Source organism: Crinia signifera, chromosome 19, assembly GCF_055691185.1.
Source record: "Crinia signifera chromosome 19, ASM5569118v1, whole genome shotgun sequence".
NCBI lineage: Eukaryota > Metazoa > Chordata > Amphibia > Anura > Myobatrachidae > Crinia > Crinia signifera.
Window position 1 is genome coordinate 15034171 of NC_139226.1, and position 24886 is coordinate 15059056.

General features: G+C 45.5%; 1 protein-coding gene across 2 annotated transcripts in view; it reads right to left on the reverse strand.

Moving 5' to 3' along the window:
* Nucleotides 1–24886, reverse strand: part of LOC146042162 (dual specificity tyrosine-phosphorylation-regulated kinase 1B-like) — a 58723-nt gene that overhangs the window by 26826 nt on the left and 7011 nt on the right. Inside the window, exon 1 of one of the 2 annotated variants that reach the window (XM_083162083.1) lies at nucleotides 12407–13325. The exons of the other annotated variant lie outside the window; for it this stretch is intronic. Within the exon in view, the coding sequence (XP_083018209.1) occupies nucleotides 12407–12521 (115 nt within the window). The 5' untranslated portion in view covers nucleotides 12522–13325. Of the gene's footprint in view, nucleotides 1–12406; nucleotides 13326–24886 lie in introns of those variants that run through there. 2 annotated transcript variants of the gene reach the window in all.

The window sequence follows — 24886 nt, forward strand, 5'->3', positions numbered from 1 at the left end:
CGGATTCTTCCACGCAGTTTTTAAAGTGTCCTCTAATTCCACCTGTCCCGGAAAATACAGTCTGTCTTTTCTGAGCCATAAAGAAGGAATCCCTTCAGCAGGTTCCTCTGGAGCAGGCATTCCCAACCACGGTCCTGAAGGCACACCAACAGTGCAGGTTTTAGTGATATCCAGGCTTGAGCACAGGCGACTTACTGTAATTAGTATCTGAGGTATTCTGATTAAACCATCTCTGCTGAAGCCTGGATATCACTAAAACCTGCACTGTTGGTGTGCCTTGAGGACCGTGGTTGGGAATGCCTGCTCTAGAGGAAGGTCTAAAACCTCTCTATTGGCCCTAATTAAAGACTCTGACCCTTGTGACAGAGGATCCTGAAGAGGCTCTAGTTCTTCCTCCTCATCAGTATCAGGAGCAAGTGCAGCAAATCGGTCTCTTCTGAGATTGCCCAGGGAGGGGAGTGAGAACATCCACCCGCGCAGACAAAATGGACAAATCCCTCTGCACTCTCTGGGTTTGCTGGGTATTAGCAGCTAGCTGTGAGGATACTGTGTCCATCAGTGATTTAATACTACTGACCCAAGCAGGCTCTTAAACATCCCCTTGTGACGTTCCACAAATTTGTGGGGGTACACCGCTGACCTGAGGGGCGCTGGGATGCAGTCACATGCACGGTTCACAGGTAACCTGTGACAGATGATGGGATGAATTTGGTGCTGCACACCATGCAGGTCAATTTCTTAACCATTGTGGAGTCTGTAACCTCCCCACAGACACACACAGGTGATCATAGTGTGAAAGGTAGTAATGTAGGCTCTATGTGAGACTATATGTATGTGTCACAATGCTATTAACTAGCAAGTGGGGTAGGACTCAGAGGTATATGAGGACCAGTACACCCTATAACCTGAGCTCCCAGATTGAGGAGCTGGTTAACAATACAGACACTGCTATAATAATATATACATATAAATGTACAGTGCAACAACAGTGAAAGGCGTTTTAACTTGCTGTCTCTGCTGCAGGGAAGCCCCGGATTCACCACACCGCTGAGGAGCTGCCTTGTACAGAGCAATGGCGTTCCACAGCACACATGGAGAAGCAGTAAGCTGTTAAAAGCACGCCCAGTAGAGCCTGGTCGCACTCTGAGTGAAGCCCCACCGCTTTCAACGTTATTTATACTTCCCAAGTTGCTGTCACTGTGTAAAAACAGTGTAATAAGCCCTGGTGGTCCAGCGGCTGCCTACAAGCCAGTCTGTGCATGGGGTTTGCGCGGTCCCTGTTTGAGGTCCGCCGCTGATGCCGTCGCCATTATGCCACACAATAAGCTGGGGTTCCCCCGGTAACACTCACCACTACATCTGCCAGGGGTGTGCGGCCGATGGGGGGTTTGCTCGCGGTGACAAACCCCACACAGGACGGTGGTCCTGCAGCAGGGTCAGCTCTGCGCCTGAAGAGGCCGGGGACTGATCCTTCCCCTGGCTCCCACAAAGTAGGAATGCGGTATTGTCCAGAAACAGCATTCCCAAAATAACAAAAGAAAATAAAACTGAAGAAAAATTCTCTAGAACTCCAGTGAAGTACAGCCTCTCCTGAGGCACATTTTTCTAAACTGACTAGTGGAAGGGAAAAGTAGAGGGGAGGAGACAGTGCCCCCATACTGAAGAATCTTCTGTGCCCTGTCTCTCCTGCGGAGGACCTCTATCCCCATCATATTGAACCCCAGTATCCCATATGGATGCTAGAGAAAATTGATTTTTTTTTTTTTGTTGGATAAAAGCACTTTGTTGCATGAATAGTACAATGTGATTGTACCTGGACAATTCGTTTCCAATACACAACACTAAAAAAGAGCAATTTAAAGCTTCCAGAACTACTGTTGAATGGCCATATTCAGTATTGCTTTTGGTTGCGACAAAGCATGTTTTTCTGGTTCTTAAGCTCAAATTTAACATTTTGAGGGCAACTCAATTGTTGCTCCAATCAGGTGACCATTACTATTGGTACAAGCTCCAAAGCAGCTTAACCAGTGAAGTCCAAGTTAGGGTGCCCAAAGAACTGATCTCACATTATCGCCAATTCCAGATGAGAGAAGAATTGTGTCTCCCACGACTAGAAGATGCTCAATTGTAACGACTAGCAGATGCTCAATCGGAACAGATTAGCTGAGGCGCCTGATAAAACAATTGAACTCTGGGGGGGGGGGGGTTCTATTTTTTTGACAAAGTGAGCTATTAAATTTTTATGCCAATGGGTGCGAGTACCTTGTTCTGCCAGACCCATATTGAGGCAGCAAGCATAAATATGCCCAAAGCAAGCCCGATGGAGCGATTTTCAATTGATGGTGAGTATTGTGCTCAAGGGGGTAACTATTCTCACATTTCAGCTTGGTGCGTCCAGAGTGTGCGAGCCGAAACGGAGGTGCCGGCAGCCATTCACGCTCCAAAAGGAGCTACAACTGAATACCGTCATTATCAAGCTACAAAAAGTGATAAAGTGGAGTGATAAACCACCAGCTCCTACCTGTCATTTTTCAAACCCAGCCTGTAATATGACCGTTAGGAGCTAATTGTCCGCTTATCACTTCACGTTATCACATTTGAAGCTGGATACATCTGGCCCTTTATGTGGCCAAACCTTATGTATTGGTTAGCAATAGGTAACGGACATCCGTAAAGGCCCATACACCCTAAAATATTATTTTTCCAATCTGGCTGGTTGGAATGAAAATTTTTGAGAGCAGATGACAATTGACCATTTGCTCCTAGACATGGAAAACAGACAAAAATTGGTCCTAAAGACAATTTGGTTAAATCAATGTATGCAGATGACTGCTTTTGTCCATTTTCCAGTGTTTGGGAGCAAACACTTTATTGTAATTTGTTCCCAGAAACTTTCAGATTTTCATTCCAACCAGCCAGATTGGAAAGAATCTTCTAGTGTGTATGGGCCTTACTTCCACACACCTAATAATTCAATTTTGCCCAAATGCAGTCCTCAAATGACCCCAATGTTCCAGGTTTTAAGTAACTGCATGCTTGGGCACAGGTGATGTAATTCGTATCTCAGCCAATTTGATTTAGCCATATGTGCTGATCCATGGATATACTTAAAACCTGGACCGTTTGTGTGAATTCAGGACTGTGTTGGGGGTTAGTCAACATGTGGGCAACTTTCTAGCTAGACTTCTGAAAGCTACAGCAGGTAGCAATTACTATGCCATTGCAGACTTTTGGATACAACACTTACGGCACCAGTATTGCCACAATGCTTGGCTGCAACCAAATTCACCAGTTACTTGACGGCTTTTCTATCCTTTTTGCTGGACTTGTGTGATAAACTAAAATGGATTTACAATGCCATATTCACATGTCTGCATTGGCCACAGCAAACTAGGATCTGGGAAAAGTCAGAAGTTTCAGCACTGCACAACATGGACTAATTTCTAGTCAAAATTTTCGTTAAGAAATTCCTATTTTCGTTATATTTTAGTCATAGGGGGAAAAAAACGGTCAAGTTGACAGGTTTACTATTCAACTAAGTTAACATCGCTCTTAAGTCTCCCGTGGGGGACCAGATAGGACTTTCCTATATAGGAATTCCAGGAAGTATTACAGTCAGGTAGTCTTTTTGCACTGCGAAACCCTTTTTAGTTGACAAAAAAAAAAAAAAAGAAGGAAAAAGGTCCGGGGCCAAAAGTAAACATGATTTTTAGTATTTGGCCTGCAAATCAAAAAAAACAAAAAAAAAACACCACACGTCCATGCCTACCTAAATACATTTGCTTTGATCGTTAATTCAATTTAAGTTATATCCCTTAAGAGGTCAAATCAATTAGGGGCAAACTGTGGAAGATGCTAGAGATTAGAGTTATGATTTTTAGGAACATAAAAATTATATAAAAAGTAAATAAGCGCCTGATATTAAAGTGGTGTTTGAATATTTGGAACACTGGCAACTACAACAAATTCCCACTCTGGTTCTAAACTACACATTACTGTTCGCAGCAAAGAGATCTACTGTTCTAATGTTAGGCTAGGAGCAAGCTAGGACATGTCAACAGACCAGAAGTCACGAGCGGCAGATTCAGATGTTCATTTAACATAATTTGCCCTCCGCTGTATCGGCGGCCCCTGTAACAAGTGTATGGGCGGTTGTTGTATTGCTCATGCACACAGCCAGATGTACCACAATATGTCTCAATGACGTCGTTCAGATGTATCGTTTGTACCCACCGATTCGCCCACAATATATCGGCTGTTCGATTGTATAACCGAAATCATTCAGGTAGTGCCCAGGTGAGGTGCCCACTGCATTGCTCCCAACTGAATTGGTCCCATATAATCTACTACATGAAGCACATATCTAAATTGGTGATCCAAAATGTGGTCCTCAGAGGAAGCAATTATTTGGTTATCTTTAAGACCACTTTGAGGTAGATTAATTTAAAAGCAGTGTAAGCCAGCGCCAGGAAGGAGGCCCTCAAGCTAATCAATGGGCTGCTCTATTTAGCCCGACTACAAGATTTCTGCTCCCGCCCTTCATGCGGTCTGAGCAGAAATTCAATCTAAACTAGCGCCGTAATGCAGTTTCAGCCTAAGGGTTTTGCAAACCGTATCAGAGATGCCGCTCCTCGTAACTTAACATCTGACTTAGGTTGTAGGAACTGGCAACCCAACTGAGGATGCGGCAAAGCGAATAGCTACGGGACTTCCGTTTAATTGAATCAACCCCAATGTTTCCACAGCAATAAATATACATAGTAACAGTGTAACGTGCCATGGGTACAGTACAATACAATTTAAAGTGCCATACTAACGCCAACACAGACTAGTGGATTTCTACGCACACCCATCATTGGGTGAGCGCATAAATCCGCCAAAACTAGGGTGCCGATGCTTGTTTTAAGGCCAAGCGCAGTGCAAACAGCATTGCCACGGGGGGCACTTAAGTTGGAAAACGACGGTACTCCCGACTAAACCATCGAGTAGTGCAAGTACCAGCATTCTCCAACTTAGCAGAGCGCTGATTTGAATTCATTGCACGCCATATTGAAAAATCGACCCCATGCATACAGATATGAAAACAAAGTACAAGGAGCACAGGTGGCATAGTTAGTGGTGAAAGGGAACAAGAGAAAAACACACCAGGCTTGTGAACTCAAGTGTGCAATGTGCTGCAGGGCATCACCACAATGCCTTGCTGCGCACATAAGGACCATATATTATTATTAATTTTATTTACAGTTTCTTATATAGTGCAGCAGATTCTGTTGTACTTTACTAATGTTGACACCACTGAAAGAACAAACTGGGTAATAGACCGACTTGGAGGTAATGCTGGCCACACATCAGACTTTCCTCCAACTAGTTGGTTGGTTGGACAGAAAATCTGGTACTGTATGGGGGCAAATGCCAATAAGCAATTTGCTCACAAACTCAGGAGAATGGACAAAAACATTTAGTGAAATTGTTTAAATCAAATAGGTCCAACTACAGTACATTGTCTGAGTGACAGTTTCCTCCTATCCAGTACCATGTTTTTTAATGCCATCCAACCAACTAGCTGGATGGTTGGAGGAAAGTTGGTCTCCATGTGTGGCCAGCATAAGAGGTCCCTGCTGCAAGCTTACAATCTATAGGGAATTAGGAGGGTAACACAAGGACAGGCACCAGTAATAGCATAGCTTGTAGGTCCAGAAGGGAAGAGATATGATACATAAGTGCCTAAGGGTTATTTGTGTGGAACTTATATATGATCGGCTTGCCTGAAGAGGTGAGTTTTCAGGGAAAACTGCAGAATAGACAAGGAGATAGTCCTGTTGTGCATGGGAGGGCATTTCATAGGGTGGGAGCAGCCGACAAAAGTCCTGTAATAGTGAATGGGAGCTAGTGATCCGTGCAGAAGAGACACAAATCTTGTGCGATACACACCCAGGCACTGCGGTAGTGCTGGCATAGCACCAGGGCGAATGCAGAGATTTTGACTATATAGCAAAAGTGGAATCATGATCGCATAGACATTGAATGGAGATTGAACACGTTTTCAAGCGCTCTATCCCGATTCGATGCCGTTCAGCTGAAGTCGAGAAGCCGATAGTGCAGCAATGACTATATAGTGTAGATTGAATGTAGATCGTATGAAATGTATGTAAATAGCACATGAGTTAGCAAAGAGTGCATAGGAATCGAATCTTATGGTGTGTACGTACTGAGATTCCTTTGCTATTCGATTGCTGCGCAATCTTTGCTAACTCTGTACTATTAAAGTACATACAATTCATGCTATCTGCATTAGATTTCCACTATACAGTTATCACTGCCCTGTCTATTTCGCTATTCAAATCTTGCTAAACAGGAGCAGGCATCGAAAGGTTAAAAAATCTGTTCGATCACCATAAAGGTGCGTACACACTGGCTATAAATCGCTGGCAATATGGTCACTGAGCGACCATACTGCCAGCGATTGGAGTGTGCACCAGCGATAAATCGCCGGGTGCGCACTCCCATTTTTAGCAAGCTCCTGCGACCAGCTGATTCCCTCTGCAGAGGTTCAATTTCATCAGTGACCTTCTCTGGTCGCTGATGAAAAGGAGACACTGAGAAATATATTGCCCCCGTGTGTACACCGCTTTAGATGTATATGTGCTCACAATGCGATTTTGACTATATAGCCAAGATCTAAATGTCAAATCTCAGTGTGTACACAGTATTAATCAAACAGAAATCTCACCATGTGTACACATACTCCCGACTGCTTGGAAATGTTGAAAGCAATTTGTTTAATGCTACAATGTTGCAGAGAGTAAAATACATTTCTACTTTTATGCCAAAGAAGGCAACTAAGGACGGAGCACATGGGGATTTAAGCGCTGCTTCACAGTGTATTTATAGCACGTGAACTAAAAATACAAGCTCAAGTTCAGCATGGGACGCACAAGTCAGAAAGACATGTAGTAACATACAAGTTTCTTTCCAATACCTACTGTCGGCAAAAACGGCTGTGACAGGATAAAAGATATACACAGAAAAATATCAAAAACGATCAAGCCACAGCCACTCACATTGCTGCATGATCATAAGGAAAACATTAGGAGACAAATATGGTTTCCTACTTTCAGACATTTGCCAACAAAGTGCATCCCAGGACACTCACATTAGACTGTACACCCCTGTTTTCGATTCTGTGACAAGTTACCCAATAGGTCATCCCCCCATGTCCTGAGACGAGTTCAAATACTAGACAGCTACAGAGAAGGAATATACCATGAGCGGCCAGCATCTGCTTCTGTATAGCAGCTGCAGGATCGCTGCACATTCAATTTTCTTTCACAACAACCTGTTTTGATGAGCCACACACACATCGGTATAGATATGAAAAATCCATACAAGCATATAAAACACACAAGGTAATAAAAGCATAGTAAAGAAAGAAGATGCATCAAGCTACACCTTACAATTACAGGCCCATAAAACTCTCAAATGAAAAAAGGTTACTATTTTCACCAAGTTTTTCTCCGATTTCAAGCAATTAAATCCGTATACCAATCACCTTACATCTCACCCGTGTTCAAATATAACCGTACAGAGTTGCTGGCATAAACACCAAGTGGTAGAACCATTGGCAACATTTATAGAGGGCAATCCCTTTGTATTGGGTGCAGACAGCTCCTGTCTTAGCTATCAGGGACCTAGGGTTTTCAATTGCTTTGAGTTCTCACTCCAAAGTTCCTGAGGTGCCAGCAGAGAACTTTGGTACTTGGGACACATTTTTTGCAGCAAGCCTGGTATTTAATAAAGGAGAAGTAGCTTCACTGAACCAGTCCTGTGCACTTTGGGCGCATGAATGTGGCTTGTGAGACCAGTACAGGGGGGGGCTCAAACAACTGAAGAGCTTGACACTGCACGCAGAGATATAGGTGCCCCCAAGCATAATACTGGATCCTCAGTGATTTCACACATACTAGTGCTGATCTAGTTTGAACCTCTACAATAAATTAGGACAATGCACTATACAATAACAGCTCATTTTGGTTATCCAACATGAGATTGGGCCATCAGTACACAACACATCCACCTCTTGCTCCAGAAACAGTTCTCCATATTGTTATGTAGAGGTGAATACAGACATTGGGTTCGCAGTGAATAGCGTCGGGAGGATCTAATCAGTGCGCTGCTTAGTTAGAGAACGCAGACACTCGCAGGTGTTTAAGTCGGAATTACTGCTTGAACTCCTAGTCTGAGACCGTGATGCGCAGAATAGAATAGCCGCGGGAGCTCCCTCTCGGAGCTGGTCACTGTGCACCATATTGAAGTCACCCCCAATATGGTCAGTAAATGCATACAAAATAAATGCAGTAAATGCATCATGTCCAACGTGTGGGTCACAAGTGCTATATATTCATACAAGTCTCATTCTAACACCATGGCTCTATGAATAACGCTGGCGGGGACAGACAGCAACAATTGAATAACGCCCATAGTGTTCAATCTCGTACCCTGCATCGGTCAAAACCCATGCAGTTCCTCTTCCCTACCTGAGGAGTCACGCTCTGCTGTAGTGCTTCTTACACACTCTGATCTGTATATCAGGGCTGAAATACAGACCAGACCTGTGCTTCTAGCACTACAGCAAAGAGCAATACCCAGCCGCCCGTCGCTGCACCCGCCAGCATTAATCGTTTCTTCCGGTGGGCAGGCAATCGTCTGAACCCACCAGTGGATAAACCCAACCATAAGGAGCGCAGGATGCACAAATAAAACCCTCAATTGAATATTGTCTGCAATCTCCCATCACTTTAGGAGGTTGGGCGCGATTAACAATTTAATATGGACCGATGTAGTATAAGCAACGGAAATAAACCTTCTAGTATCAAAGATTAGGAAACTACTTTTACATTTAAAGAGAAAAAAATAAACACAGGTAAGGAGTATTTAATACCTAGGTTGCGCCTGATCAACACTGGTGCGAACATTTTTATTTTCAGCCTCCAGATACAGTGAGCAGAAATGTGTCCTGTAGCTACTTGCGACTAAAACCTGTCTGCTTGGGTGCACGAACAGAGCAACAATTGAATTGCTCTGATGGGTGACCATAACTTGCATTGTTGGTGGTACAGTAATTCCACCCTCATGGACAGTCTTACACTGTATTATGGCCATTTAACAGTAGGCGTTCTGTGCTTTTAGTCACCCTGTAGCCATGACTCAGAGGAAAAGGCTGAAAAACATCACAAAACAATGCACAAAGTCTAAAAATATAAATGACAATATACAAGAAGCAGGACGCTGCTGTTCCCAAGATTTGCAGTTTGACCAATTAATAGGAAGGGCTCGTGTGTTTCTTAGGCTCAGAGTAGTGCGACTGTGTAAAAAGAAAGAAGTTTAGTCAGTCTCTTAAAGTTACGCCATTCTACTAGGTGACTGATTACAGATTCCGAGCCAAGTGGTCCTTAATTGCCTGGTGATACACTGGGTTCATGTAAGGTCTTAACCAGGCTTGATGCTATGAATAGCTAAAAATAAAACCATCGATAGGAGGATAGTGAAATACGGACCCTTACTGTTTTAACTCTCTGAAACAAGTTTCAGTTTAACTTACCAACTGTACTAAACAAAAAGAAAGCTGCAAAACAACGCAAGATCTGCAGCAAAGATATGGGCCAATTCTATGCGCAACTATGTGGACAGCGCTGGGACAGAACTCCCGGAAATATTCTAAATCAGCATACTGCTAATGCCGAACAATAGATTTCTGCTGGCATTCCTCCTTGTGAGCAGAAATCCAACAAAACTATGGCAGTGATGCGGTTTTGCTTCCTACAGTGGCGCTAACAGCATTGCGGGAGGCACTAAAAACAATTGCCGTCTGAAGAGAACCCTGCAGCCTACGCGATCTAAGAATCGGGCTGAAGTTCGTCTTCACCCATGAAGATTTGACCCACACATCAACTACTTGGTTGTTGCTACTACTAATGCTGCAATAGTCATCCAATCAACTCCTAAAGTTGTGGTAGGTTGGGGGAAAAAGGGTTGTGGTGTGTGTGTGTGTAGAAGATTGTGAGCTTTCTGCATAAAGCTTTATCTCTGCAGTTACAAACGAATAATGACCCATTAAAACACTATTTGGTCAAATCTAGCAAGATGGCCAGCATTAATGACCTCTAGACTGGATCATTAACCCTCTAAATACAAAACCTCCCCATCGCTCAGATTAAGTAACTTGATTGAACTCCATGCAGAGTGATATTATGCACAGGCAATTTATTTACAAAAAATGGCAACACCCTTTGATCTACCACAAAGCATGACAAGATTTACAGGTGCTTGGGAGGCAGAATCATATTGGGAAACACCATTGGTCCTCTGCAGAAGCACTATTACACAATACTGGAGAGGAAAACGTAAACAACTCAGCATCTGGGCAACACAATATTAGTCAACGCGGATATAAACAAAGTCACAGCTGACAAAGCATCTCCCAGTTTGTGCGCAAAACAATCCGACGTTTCAATGTGCGGCGTTTCCTTCCTGCACATTGTACGAGGGGGGAGAGACCCAACAAGGAAAACCACTAGCCCAAATGCACAGCTAGAAACCAAGCTGCTCCTCATTGGATGCTAACACGCAACCAATCGGCAGTCTGCTGTTACTTCCAGAAACGAGTCAAACTTCAGAATGTCATTTACAGTATGTTTCAAGGGTCTGGTGAGAACAAGGCAGAAAGTGCCACATTTCAAAACTGCTATCAGAGGCTGTTCTTTAAAAACATTACAAGTTTCAGCAAACTAATAGGAGCAAGGCGTATTTGGAGCACAAGATTCCAATATAACATCCGGCCTGACTTGTGCAAACTAATAGCTACTGGTCATGTGACCAAACAATCAAAAAGTTGTTGGACGCGTGGAATGAGAGCAGAAGTAGATGACAACCGCGCAGCAACTGTAAAGATAACCAGTTCAGTCATTACGAACACAGCCCCAGGGCGAGCGGCGCATTTTATCCAATATGGCAAATATGAAGCAAACAAAACAATTCAATATCATCTACTGCAATCTTTAATGACAAACCATTGGATGCTATTTATTTATTTTTATACACTTTGTCCTGTGCATCGTATGAAACTCCAGCGCATCTGGATGTCGATGTACTACGGGTTATTAAATAGTAGTAGGGGTGTTGTGCATAGCAACCAATCAAATTCAGTCTATCACTTTCGAGAACACAAGAGCAATGATAGGCAGAATCAGAGTGGCAGGTACACCACAATTTGTACAGAAACAGAGGGCTGGATGTTACCACGATGGCCGTTGATTGGTGTAACGAGTGTGACAGAGACCTAACACATGTTAGATAGGGAATATACTATAAATCGGGCGTATACAATAATCCATTCTACCGGTTATGTGGTGAAACATGCTACAGTGAGGACACAAAAGTATTACAGCACAACCCAGTCGGTCATTTGTACCATCTATGCACAAGTCGCCAACAGCTAGGCCCAACAACCAATGTCTAAAGGGTCCTCCTTAGAGGCTTCAACACCACTTCTAATTGGAATGAAATCATGCCACCACCCAAGTAAACTGCTATCTTAATTCCCACACAATTCATCATTGCTGCAAAGTGCTTCCTACTCATTCTTGTTACACCACCTCTGCACTGGGCATCCTAGGTCAGACTTTAGTACCCCAAAAGCCAGAGATGCCACCATATGTACACATGTAACGGAGCAGGGACCACGGCACATATAGGGTCCTAGTAATTAGTAGGAAATGCAGTATACACCATAGCCCGTTAACTGGTATGATATTAAATTGGGTGGCATGCATGACTTAAAGAAGGGTCCTTGGCATGCACAGGCAGGCCTGGTACATATATGACCTGAATCTAGAGCCATATCACAAACAGATGGAAACTGCAACCTTGGCACATACAGAGGCACCGGTAGTAGGTATGACAGAGTATGGACTATGGCCTACACAGATGGGACTCTTAACTAGTATGATGCATAGCGGGGGTCCATTGCACATCCAGAGGGGCCGGTAAACCAGTATGACAGTCGGGACCATAGAAAATACATAGGGACCTGTAACATGACACAAGGCTAGGTCACGGAGCAGGGACCATGGCACATTCAGAGATGCCTGGTAACAGGTATGACAGAGCACGGGCATGTTAACATGTATAGCACAGAGGGGCCTGGTAACAGGTAGGGCACAGGTGGCCTGGTATCAGGCAGGGCACAGAGAGGCCTGGCCCATGGCACAGAGGGGCCTGGTAAGATGAAGGGCACACACAGAGGGGCCTGGTATCAGGTAGGGCACGGATCCTGGCACACACAGAGGGGCCTGGTAACAAGTAAAGCACAGGCCATGGCACACACAGAAGGGCACGGAGGAATACCAACTTCTGGAAGGCTTCTTGCTGTAGCCCACGCCGGGATCCTTACTGCCCCATTCCGTCTGTAAGGCTGTGAGCATCCTCTGAGGGGCAGCCTCGTCAGTGCTGGATGTGATCACCATGGAGAAACGGGGGGGAGCCGCCTATAGATCCATCGCTGCTACAGGTAGAGTGGGAAGAGTACAGGGTGGAGCAGGAGGACAGAGCCTTATCTCTGGGGCAGCATGCTGCCTGCCGGGAGCGATGACACAAGGCGCGGCGCCGGGGGCCGCTCCGGAGCCCTGGGAGCCGGGTGAAGGTGAACGCGGGTCATGGAAGGTCACGTCCCAGCTAGAGCGGAGATCCCGGCAGGACAGGACGGTCAGCTGCTGCTCCTGGCGGTGGGTGTCCCGGGCAGACGCTCCCTGGCTCTGAACTCTGGGCTCTCCCAAGTCTACGGCTCCACACCCTGGGATGTACCACTGCGGTCACAGGCGGGGGGGGGGGAGGGGGTGCAATAATAACCTGCGCCTTCTTCGGGGTCCCGCCCAGCGGCCCCACACCCCCGCCTCGGCTATGTCCGTGCACCGCGGCCGCTGCTGCTGCTCAGTCCCGGCCGCCTCACCATTTATAGTAACAGAGGCGCTGTGTCAGCCAGGGGCGCGCTCCCGCCGCTATGCGCGCCACCGCCGCTTCCGCCTCAGAACGGGCGGGAAAGGAGGAGCCCCCCCGCCTCTGTGAGTGAGGATGCCGCCGCTACTGCTGGGCGGGCGGCTTATCTGTCTGTCAGGCGGCGGGTGTGAGGCGGCAGGACGCGGCTCGCCATGGTACACCGTGCAGGCTGCGGGGCCGGGATGATGCGGGGGCGGTCAGCAGCGGCTGGGGGAGGAGGGGGCGGGCTCAGCGCTGACTGACAGAGACATGTTTCATTCTGCTGAGTCACCCGCCCGTCTCTGAGGCGCTCGGCGGACGTGTCCAACTGCGGGCGGGGAGGAGGAGGGGGGGATAGCCAGCACTGCCCCAAGCTGCGCCAACGCCTTAGCAACAACACGCCGATTGGCTGGCGCTCGCAGCGGGAACGGGAGAGGGGGGCGCGCCATTGGCTGACGAGCGGGGTCAGGGACGCTGATTGGTTGCTTTCGCAGGGACTCCGTGAAGCAGCTGATAAAGCAGCAAGTGACACAGGCGCAACCATGGGGGAGAGTGACTGAGAGCACAGAGTCTGATGTGCACAGCTCCTGTATCCACTGCCCCAGCCCCTATACGCTGCTCTGTATTATATACACACAATCTTGTATATGCATAGTCACAGCATATACATACACATATGTCCTATATACTGTACACTGCCCTTTGCTAAATATATACTATCCTATATATGCACAGCCCTGTGCTATATATACTGTCTTGTATACACACAACTACTGTATGTACACTCTATACTGTCCTTACAGCTATACTGTATATACACAACCCTGTGCTATATATACTGTCCTGTATACACACACACAGCTCCTATATGCACAGCCCCACCTCATACAAAGCTCTGTGCTATATATAATGTCCTGTATACACACAACTACTGTATGTGCTCTATACTGTCCTTACAGCTATCCCATATATACTGTATGCACAGCCCCAGCTACTATATACACAGCTCTGTGCTATATATGCTGTCCTGTATACACACAGCCCTGTGCTATATATGTCCTGTATACACACACAGCTCCTCTATACACAGCCCCACCTCCTATATACACAGCTCTGTGCTATATATAATGTCCTGTATACACACACAACTACTGTATGTGCTCTCTATACTGTCCTTACAGCTATCCCATATATACTGTGTGCACAGCCCCAGCTCCTATATACACAGCCCTGTGCTATATATGATGTCCTGTATACACACAGCCCTGTGCTATATATACACAGTCCTTACAGCTATCCTGTATATACACAGCTCTGTGCTGTATATGGTGTCCTATATACACACACAGCTCCTCTATACACAGCCCCACCTCCTATATACACAGCTCTGTGCTATATATGATGTCCTGTATACACAAAACTACTGTATGTGCTCTATACTGTCCTTACAGCTATCCCATATATACTGTATGCACAGCCCCAGCTCCTATATACACAGCTCTGTGCTATATATGGTGTCCTGTATACACACAGCTCCTCTATACACAGCCCCACCTCCTATATACACAGCTCTGTGCTATATATACTGTCCTGTATACACACACACACAGCTCCTCTATACACAGCCCCACCTCCTATATACACAGCTCTGTGCTATATATGATGTCCTGTATACACACAACTACTGTATGTGCTCTATACTGTCCTTACAGCTATCCCATATATACTGTATGCACAGCCCCAGCTCCTATATACACAGCCCTGTGCTATATATGATGTCCTGTATACACACAGCCCTGTGCTATATATACACAGTCCTTACAGCTATCCTGTATATACACAGCCCTGTGCTATATATACTGTCCTGTATACACACACAGCTCCTATATACACTGCTCTGTGCTATATATGATGTCCTGTATACACACACACACAACTACTGTATGTGCTCTCTATACTGTCCTTACAGCTATCCTGTATGCACAGCCCCACCTCCTATATCCACAACCCAGTGCTATATATACTGTCCTGTATATATATACACACACACACACACACAACTACTGTATGTGCTCTATACTGTACTTACAGCTATCCTGTATATACACTGTATGCACAGCCCCAGCTACTATATACACAGCTCTGTGCTATATATGATGTCCTGTATACACACAGCTTTGTGCTATATATGATGTCCTGTATACACACACAGCTCCTCTAAACACAGCCCCACCTCCTATATACACAGCTCTGTGCTATATATGATGTCCTGTATACACACAGCTTTGTGCTATATATGATGTCCTGTATATGCACAGCCCTGTGCTATAATATATACTGTCCTGTATACACACACACACAAACTACTGTCCTGTATACATACAAAACTACTAAAGTGAAAAACCCCATGTCAACCTTTTGACTGTCGACCTAAACATTGTCGAACTAACAACCTTTCGACCAGAACCATGTCAACCTTTTCCCATATCAACTTAATGGTGTAGACCAAATGACCGTATACCGAACTTGATGGACCAAAGTCTTTTTTCAACCCTGTACTGTATACTGTCCTGTATGTGCACAGCTCCTATACATACTTCCCCTACAGCTGTCCTATATATACACACAGCCCTGTACTATATACTGTCCTGTATGTGCACAGCTCCTATATACACAGCCCTGTGCTATACATACCGCCCCTACAGCTGTCCCATATATACACAGCCATGTACTATATACTGTCCTGTATGTGCACAGCTCCTATATACACAGCCCTGTGCTATACATACTGCCCCTATAGCTGTTCCATAAATACACATCCCTGTACTATATACTGTCCTGTATGTTCACAGCTCCTATATATACACAGCCCTGTGTTATACATACCGCCCCTACAGCTGTCCCATATATACACATCCATGTACTATATACTGTCCTGTATGTGCACAGCTCCTGTATACTCAACCCTGTGCTATACATACTGCCCCTACAGCTGTCCCATATATACACAGCCATGTACTATATACTGTCCTGTATAGTAGTCCCTATATATACACTGTCCTCTACATGCACAGCTCCTATATACGCAGCCATGTGCTATACATGCGGTCCTGTATATACAGCCCTGAGAGAGAGAGACACACACACACTGTCCAGTATAAGCACAACTCCATTATATGCAGCCTTGTGCTATATATATGCTGTCCGGTGTAAGCACAGCCCCTATATACGCAGCCTTGTGCTATATATGCTGTCCTCTACACGCACAGCTCCTATATACGCAGCCATGTGCTATATATGCGGTCCTGTATACGCAGCCCCGTGATCTAGATAGATATATATGCTGTCCAGTATAAGCACAACTCCATTATACACAGCCTTGTGCTATATATGCTGTCCGGTGTAAGCACAGCCACTATATAAATGCAGCCTTGTGCTATATATGCTGTCCTGTGTACGCACAGCTCCTATATATGCAGCCATGTGCTATATATACTGTTCTGTGTACACATAGCCCCTATATACGCAGCCTTGTGCCATATATGCGGTCCTGTATACGCAGCCCTGTGCTATAGATAGATAGATTATATATATATATATATTATAGGTACTCTTTACCTAGAAGGGCGCCCGTCGCGGGCATCGCGGGTACATTTATGTATGGCCGCGACGCGACCGACGCGATGCCCGCGATTTCCCATTGAAACCAATGTTAAACATGGAAATCGTGTCGGTCGCGTCGCGGCCGGCCAGAAATGTACCCGCGATGCCCGCGACGCGATGCTCCCGATTTCCCATAGGAATCAATGTTAAAAGGCGCGATGGACCCGATTTTACTGTTAAATGGCTCAATCCTCCCGATTTGGCCATAGGAATCAATGTTAAATGGGCCACAGAGCCCATTAACCCTTAAATGTCCCCCCAAATTTTTAACGCCACCCCACGATCCACGCCAACCCGAAGCGTGGCGAGCGCAGCGAGCCCGCGAGGGGCGGCGGTACGCGTCCTCCGACCTTTTCATGCCCTACTATCCACTAGGGCGTGGTGTGAGAATATAATAGTGTGGCGAGCGCAGCGAGCCACCGAGCCCGAAGCGTGCCCCGCGAGGGGACGCGGATACCTTCACAGGTAGACGCGTCCCCTCGCGGGCTTCACAGGTGTCCGCCTCGCCACGGACACCTGTGAAGCCCGCGAGGGGACGCGCATAACTGTGAAGGTATCCGCGTCCGCTCGCCTCGCTGCGCTCGCCACACTATTATATTCTCACACCACGCCCTAGTGGATAGTAGGGCATGAAAAGGTCGGAGGACGCGTACCGCCGCCCCTCGCGGGCTCGCTGCGCTCGCCACGCTTCGGGTTGGCGTGGATCGTGGGGTGGCGTTAAAAATTTGGGGGGACATTTAAGGGTTAATTTGGCCTATTTGGCCCCAAATCGGGTCCATTGAGGCATTTAACAGTAAAATCGCGGTCAATCAGCCGTTTTAACATTGTTCCCTATGGGAAAATCGCGGGCATCGCGGCCATCCCGATTTGCCCGCGATCACCGCGATTTTTACCCCCGACGCCCGCGATTTCAATCGCTGGCGCCGTTCTAGGTAAAGAGTACCATAATATATATATATATATATATATATATATATATATACACACACACACACGCTGTCCAGTATATGCATGGCTCCTATATACGCAGCCCTGTGCGATATATATGCAATCCAGTACACGCACGGCTCCTGTATATGCAGCCATGTGCTATATATACTGTCCAGTACATGCACGGCTCCTATACACACAGCCCTGTGCTATATACAGTATATGCTGTCCAGTATAGTCACAGCTCCTATATACAAAACCCTGTGCTATATGCTGTCCAGTATACGCATGGCTCCTATATACGCAGCCATGTGCTATATAGATATATAGATATCTATATACTGTCCAGTATATGCAGCCCTGTGCACATATATATTTACTGTCCAGTACATGCATGGCTCCTATATATGCTGTCCAGTACACACGCGGCTCATATACATATCCCTGTGCTATATATGCTGTCCAGTACAAACATGGCTCCTATATATGCAGCCCTGTGCTATATATGCTGTCCTGTAGAAGCATGGCTCCTATATATGCAGCCCTGTGCTATATATGCTGTCCAGTACACACATGGCTCCTATATATGCTGCCTCTGTGCTATATATGCTGTCCTGTAGAAGCATGGCTCCTATATATGCAGCCCTGTTCTATATGCTGTCCTGTATACACACCCCTGTGCTAAAAGCTGTCATGTATACGCACAGCTCCTATATACACAGCGTTGTGCGCTGTATATATACTCACCTTACAGCATTCCTGTGTAAACACAGCCACAGCTCCTATATACACATCTATGTGCCATATATGCACAGCCTTGCAGCTGTCCTATATATGCACTACTGCAGGAGTAGCCAACTCCAGTCCTTGGGAGCTACCAACAGCTAAGATTTTCCAGGTCTCCTCACAGAATCACAAGTTAAGTATTTAGCTCCACCCGTGGGTCTTTTAAAATGTACCAGTGAGTAATGAGTGCACCTGTGCGCCTGCCGGGGAATGTGAACTGTTGGTAGCTCTCGAGGACTGGAGTTGGCTACCCCTGCACTAATATATACAGCGGTCCTAAACAGAATAGGATTATACACACACCCATTCACTCTTATACATCAGTCTTACATTACAAACTGAAATTAATACTATGACAGCTTCCCAAATGCCACCATTACTGGCCAGGTTTTAACAATACTCCTGCTTGAGCACAGGTGACTGAATTAATCAGACATGTTAATTTAATGATTGGGACTCAAGCACATATATCATTAAACCCTATCCACTGGTAATAAGAAATGTAGCTGCATACATAGGAGCAGTCACAAGAACGTCAGTGCAGGTTCCACCATAATCCACTGACTTATAAATGTAACAATTCACAGCAGCAGCATCTGAAGCTGGGAACACAGACTATGGGGGTATCCAGCGCATGCCATATTTCCGACAATAGGAATGATCACCACCATTTTCAGCCGCATTGCAGCCGCGTAGATTTGACTCTTTAAAAAAGTTGACTCTGCATTTTTCTAAAACGGTTGTGGAATCCGCTGCCGGAACGTTTCATAGCGTTGGAAGATTGAATACAGACTGTCCAAAATATTCCAACAGTCAGAAACAAAATTGAATAACCCCTCATGGGAACCGGCCCTACGTGTCCCCAGCCATATCAGATCCTGGCTACACACTGGGATGATGTTATGAAGATCGGGGCAACATATTCTTCCTTCCTCAATTATACTGCGGTCGCTAGGTGTTATCATTCGGTTGGGCGTGCAGCAGGACCGACATCGCTAGCGACCATGTGAACCCACATATCGGGCAAACACGTGGCGCAATATTAGTGTTCCCGCTAGGCTGTTTTAGCGGGGCGCTGCGCCTTGCCCGATTTTTAAAGGGCAAAATGCGCCCTGCCCCTCTCGCAGCGCCCTGCTAAAACAGCCTCACGGGGAAGCCCAGCGTCGCCGTAGACGGCGATGCCCGGCAGCATAGTGGCTTCGGAGGGGCCGGTCCCACCCCCTTTGAAGACGCCGGCGGCGGCCCGGGCATGCCCCTTTGATGACGCCGGCGGCCCGGGCACGCCCACAGCTGTGGCCCGGTCCGCCCCCCGGCGCCCTGCCCGGTCTCCATCCTAGAGTGAACACTACAATATGCTGTTCCAAAACAATATATTGGGTCATCAGCCTGGGGTGTACCTGGCTTAGGACACTTCATTTCACAGCACTGTGAATAGCACAGGGAGGGAACTTCCAGAGCTATTGAATCAGTGCGCTGCTGACAGAGTATGACGGTACTCATTTTCCAAAATAAGTCCCTCCCGTGATGTTGTTTGCTCCACAATAGGGCACAAATCAGCATCACTGAGGTAGCTTTGATCTGCCTGCTCCCCCCTAGTCAGACGGAGCAGTGCTCTGGTTACCACAGATCCGGGGGCTCCATCCCAGCGCTAATCACAGCACTCGGAATTGAATCAACCTCTATAAGAGAGAGAGACAATCACTCAAAATAAATAGTATCACGATCAGAGAATAGGACAATCATATTGTAATGTGATACAGCTACATTATATAGCATAAACAAAGAGTACTGTTCTAGAACAAATACTAAACGGATAACAGGGTGCTGAATCAGCAAGAATACACTAGGCACCCTAGGAGAAGGCACAGTACGTCAGTAACACAATACACAGATGGAGGGCCAGATGTATCAAGCTTCAAAAAGTGATAAACAACCAGCTTCTACCTGTCATTGTTCAAACCCAGCCTGTAACATGGCAGGTAGGAGCTGATTGGCTGCCTGTTTATCATTCTCCATTTTATCGCTTTTTGAAGCTTGATACATCTAAACCTAAATGAGCTGCTGAACATGGGGCAAGAACACTCATATCCGGCACCTTCAAAACTAGACTAGGGGAGGGGTGGGGTACTTGTACGCTACGGCCGATGTTCTGGCAAGTGAGCGATTATAGACAGTCTACACATGTGCAGCAATCACGCTGTACATGCGTGTGAAGGTGTCGATTTAGTCCCGCTCGCAGTGAGGATATTATGGGAAAGTGACAGAAGTGACCATTTATGCTGCTTTCACACCGCAAAACCTGCTTTGTCACGGTATTTAAAACGGGTCAAAGTAATGTCCCGCTCATTCCATGCTGGGGGCGGGGACCCGCTCATTAAATATTCACTGCCCTGGATCCCGCTCACTAGATATGCACAGAGCAGGACCAGCTTGTGCTCACTGCTGGCTGGGTCCTAAATACAGTTTCAGACCGGGTCTGAAATGGGTAGGACCCCTGCTTTTTTACCGTTTCCAAATACCGTTTTTTGGAAGCGGTAAATTCACTCTGGACCTTTCAGATAGCACATATTACCATTTTGAAAGTGTAAAAAAAAAAAAAAAAAAAACGGCAAAATACCGGGTAATATGTGCGGCCTGAAAGAGGCATAAGTGGTGTAAATATAGCAATTCTGTAGCCACCCTATATACAGTCACCATGTACACAAAAGCCTAATCATTAAGTACAGCAGCCAAGCACAGCTTGCCTATATAGACCCACACACTGCATAGCAGCCTATACATTGGAAATGGTAACTATATAAGCACCCTAGGTAGAACCATATACAGCCACCCTTTACAGATGTACTGTATATACATTATGTACAGCGTATATGCATCCCACGTTAGTGGACCAACTATAGAATACTGCTGCAATGCTATGTACCCACGTCTGGGGAAGGACAGCACGTTCCCACTGCTCCAGCCTCTATACTACATGCTGCCCCTCCCCCGTAATATACATGTGGACTTTGGGGTAATCTCCTTTATTAATCTGTCACATTCCCATCTCTGAAAAGCCAATTTGGTCTCATCTTGCATCTGATAGCCATTATTTGCACACCTGTTATCTAGCAGGAAATAAAAAGTGCGTCTTCTAACAACTTGTATTGAGCAAAAAGTTATGTATGTATGTATGTATGTATGTATGTATGTATGTATGTATGTATTTTAAAAATAACTGAAACAAGCCATGGAGCAATTGGGAAATACTATTTTTCCCCAGTTTACCAATGATTCGATGACAACCCCAAACTCCAAATTAAATTCACCCCCCATTTATGTGATGATCCGCCTGTCTGAGCCGTTGTACCGACAGCTGACTTCTAACCCACAGGCTAAAGTAAGGATCAGTACCCTTTTTATTTTTAGAAGACCCCAGACATTTGTTATATGGGTGGGAGCAAGGACCACAGACCCCTTTTCTGAGGGTGTTTTTTTTTTTTTTTTTAAATCTTTGTTTTTAACTTGTGCTAAACTTTGAGGGGGGATTCAAATGTTTGTTTGTTGTTTTGATTTAAGAGCTGCTTTAATGAATGGCCAGCAAAAGCTGCAGTTCTATTGCTTTGGGCTTCCTTTATCATACAGAGTTGCCAAACAGGACTGTTAGAAATTCCAATGTGCGCCCAAATCGAGCAGCAATTGAATCTATGGATCTGTAACTTTACGATTGAATTCAATTGGGCTGCCAATGGCTTGCTGCTCATATACAAATACTCTAATGGCTGACAGATGTTTATATATTTACCAGGCAGAATGCTGGAAAGGAAACAAGGCTGTCTGGGAACCAGACTTCAAAGTATTTCTACCTACTACGTGACGCTGAAGGGATACCAGCAAGCCAAACACTCCAGTATGGCTTCAAAATATATAACGTGTCAGCCTTAGGGCTAGTGTTCACTTTCCAGAGTACACAGAAGAAATCTAAATCTAAGCCAATGTTGATTCTGTACACTTAGAAGCTCCAGTTACCTCATACTTCATAATGTTTTACGGAGGCCGATCAACCGCGTCCAGTTCGGCCATTTTGCAGGCTGCAGCGCCAATTATGAGGAGGGAACCCTAAAAAATTGGTAGAAACCAGCGTCCTGGTATCACTATTACTAGTTCCACTGAGAAATTATATATTTCATTTTTTTTGGTCAACTGAACAAATCATTCAACTTGTTTATCAGCACTACCATGAGGAAAGTAATCAATGTAAACATGTCGAATATATGTGTGCTCAACAACCTAATTGTTTGTGGACAGCCCTATTGTCTGTGTGTTTATCTGTGCTACTTGTGAGGAAATCAGTGCAGTTGCTACCACCCAGGTACTTTCTAGGAAGTAACTTCAGCAGTAGTAGTAGGATGATCCGGGAATCCCCCGCTATAAATCTATTTGATGCTCAGTGATTAGAAGCTTCCAACTACTCCTCAGCACCTGGTGTAAGCCTACGGTCCACCTATCACAGCAATTCCTTCTGGACAGGGTTCCTCCCATGCAAGACAGATGAGTTTAGGGTACAACAAACCTGGACATGTTCGCAGGGCTAACGTATCACATAAGCCACCACACTACCAATTACTCCAAACAATAAAAGCGGTTATTTACCAGCCAGAATATCAGTTTGGCTTTGGACGGGGATGCTGCCATTCACTACTCAATGTTACGGAGATTGACGTTTCTCTGTGTGGTCTAGGCCAATTTTCCAGCATTGCAGATCACACTGAGCAGGCGAGGCGTAAGCGCTGCTTTTCCACAAACACGGGTGTACACCACAGCATCAAAGGAACCCAAACCGTTCACAGATCTAGTTGGTGCAAAAGCATATCATTTACTAGCAGACGCATTTTAAAAAGATCCACACACGGTCAAGAAAACATGTACGGTTATGGATCATTCCGGACCGAGCTGGGAAGCCATTGGTGTGCACACTGCTCAATATCACATACAAGCAGAACAATAAAATAAATCACAAATGTATAAGTGAAAGTCACGCGGAACGAGTTCTGCATTTTGACAGTGCTTGTGCCTTTGTTATCTACTGCCAGGCACCCTCTATGAATGGCCCTATTCGGCTAAATTGTTTTTTGGGTGCTCTATATCGGACTGAGCAGGCTGATTCTTGTGCGAAAATGGAATGGACACCAGAAAAACACCTGAGTATCTCCCCATATAATGCGACGGGCAAGGGGGTGCAGCAAATAAGTGTACTGCCCCCAAAGTGGCACTGTGCAGCAGAGTCACACAAACTTCTGTCCGATCACCACTGCCCTTAACCAAATGATATTAGTACCGGCCATCTTGCAGTGCCCTTAGGTTTAGTGGCGCCATTAATTGTGCAACTGACAGCACAAAATTGGGTCGAACGTTTCTAATAAATTCAAGACATTTAACGATTAATGTTAATGCAACGGTCATCACATAAATATGCAATAAAATAAACAAATTCTGCAGTCACAAATGTTACCAATACCAGAAAATAGTTCAATTCAATGTAAGTCTACAAAATAAATCTAGCAACTGCCATTGTTATTCTCATGCATGTTAGTTCCCCACATGACAACAGGCAGGTTTGCCTTCCTTGTTACATAATACACATTGCATTGATTGCTCCTTTCCATACTGGGCAGAATGGAGTGACAACAGCCCGTCAATGTGCACGTATATATGCATGATGTGGTACTAAGGTAATGCACGCATAGTACAACATCCTATATTCGGCCCCTTGTGCTCCTATTTTACAGATATTTGCAGCTGCAGCCATGAATATAAAGCACACCTCTCCACACTGCAGCTATGACATTCTGCCACTGAAATCCACATGACCCGTGTACCTCTATGTCATCACAAACATGTACATGTGCAAAAAGGATGAATCCCAAGGTGTCTGCAGAGTACCTGACAGCCGCAGGACACAAGTCCACTCCGCACTAAAGGGGACAATGCATGTGCTAGGTGTTCTGGCACTGCAGTGGTTAATAACAGAAAGCATTAGCATCCCTCTCCCTGCCACAGCCCACTACCACATCTAATATCACTATAGAAGGATGCAATCTGGGGGTCTCAGTGAGCGCAGGCTACAACCCCCTTCCATTTACCGACAGTACAGAGAATTCTGCAAGTGAAGGTGCCGTGATTTAAAAACAAACACACACAACATGGCAGCCTTCATGTAGTTAGATAGAAGACTTCTATAATTAGATGTGATGAAGGGTGGGGGGGTTCACAATTTTATACATATGCCATGCTAAGTCCATAATATTTTCACATTTAAAATTTTTCCAAGAGGGCTATAATGCTTGTGAATGCAAACTGCTGATCTAAGTGTTATCAATCAGCCTTTTGTAAGTAGCACAGATTCCCCGAGCACTGAACATAAGGGCACAAATGTTCCCGTGCATGCCTCTGCAGACTCACCTCTAACATTTCCTCTGCTATGGCAACAGGCTCCCTA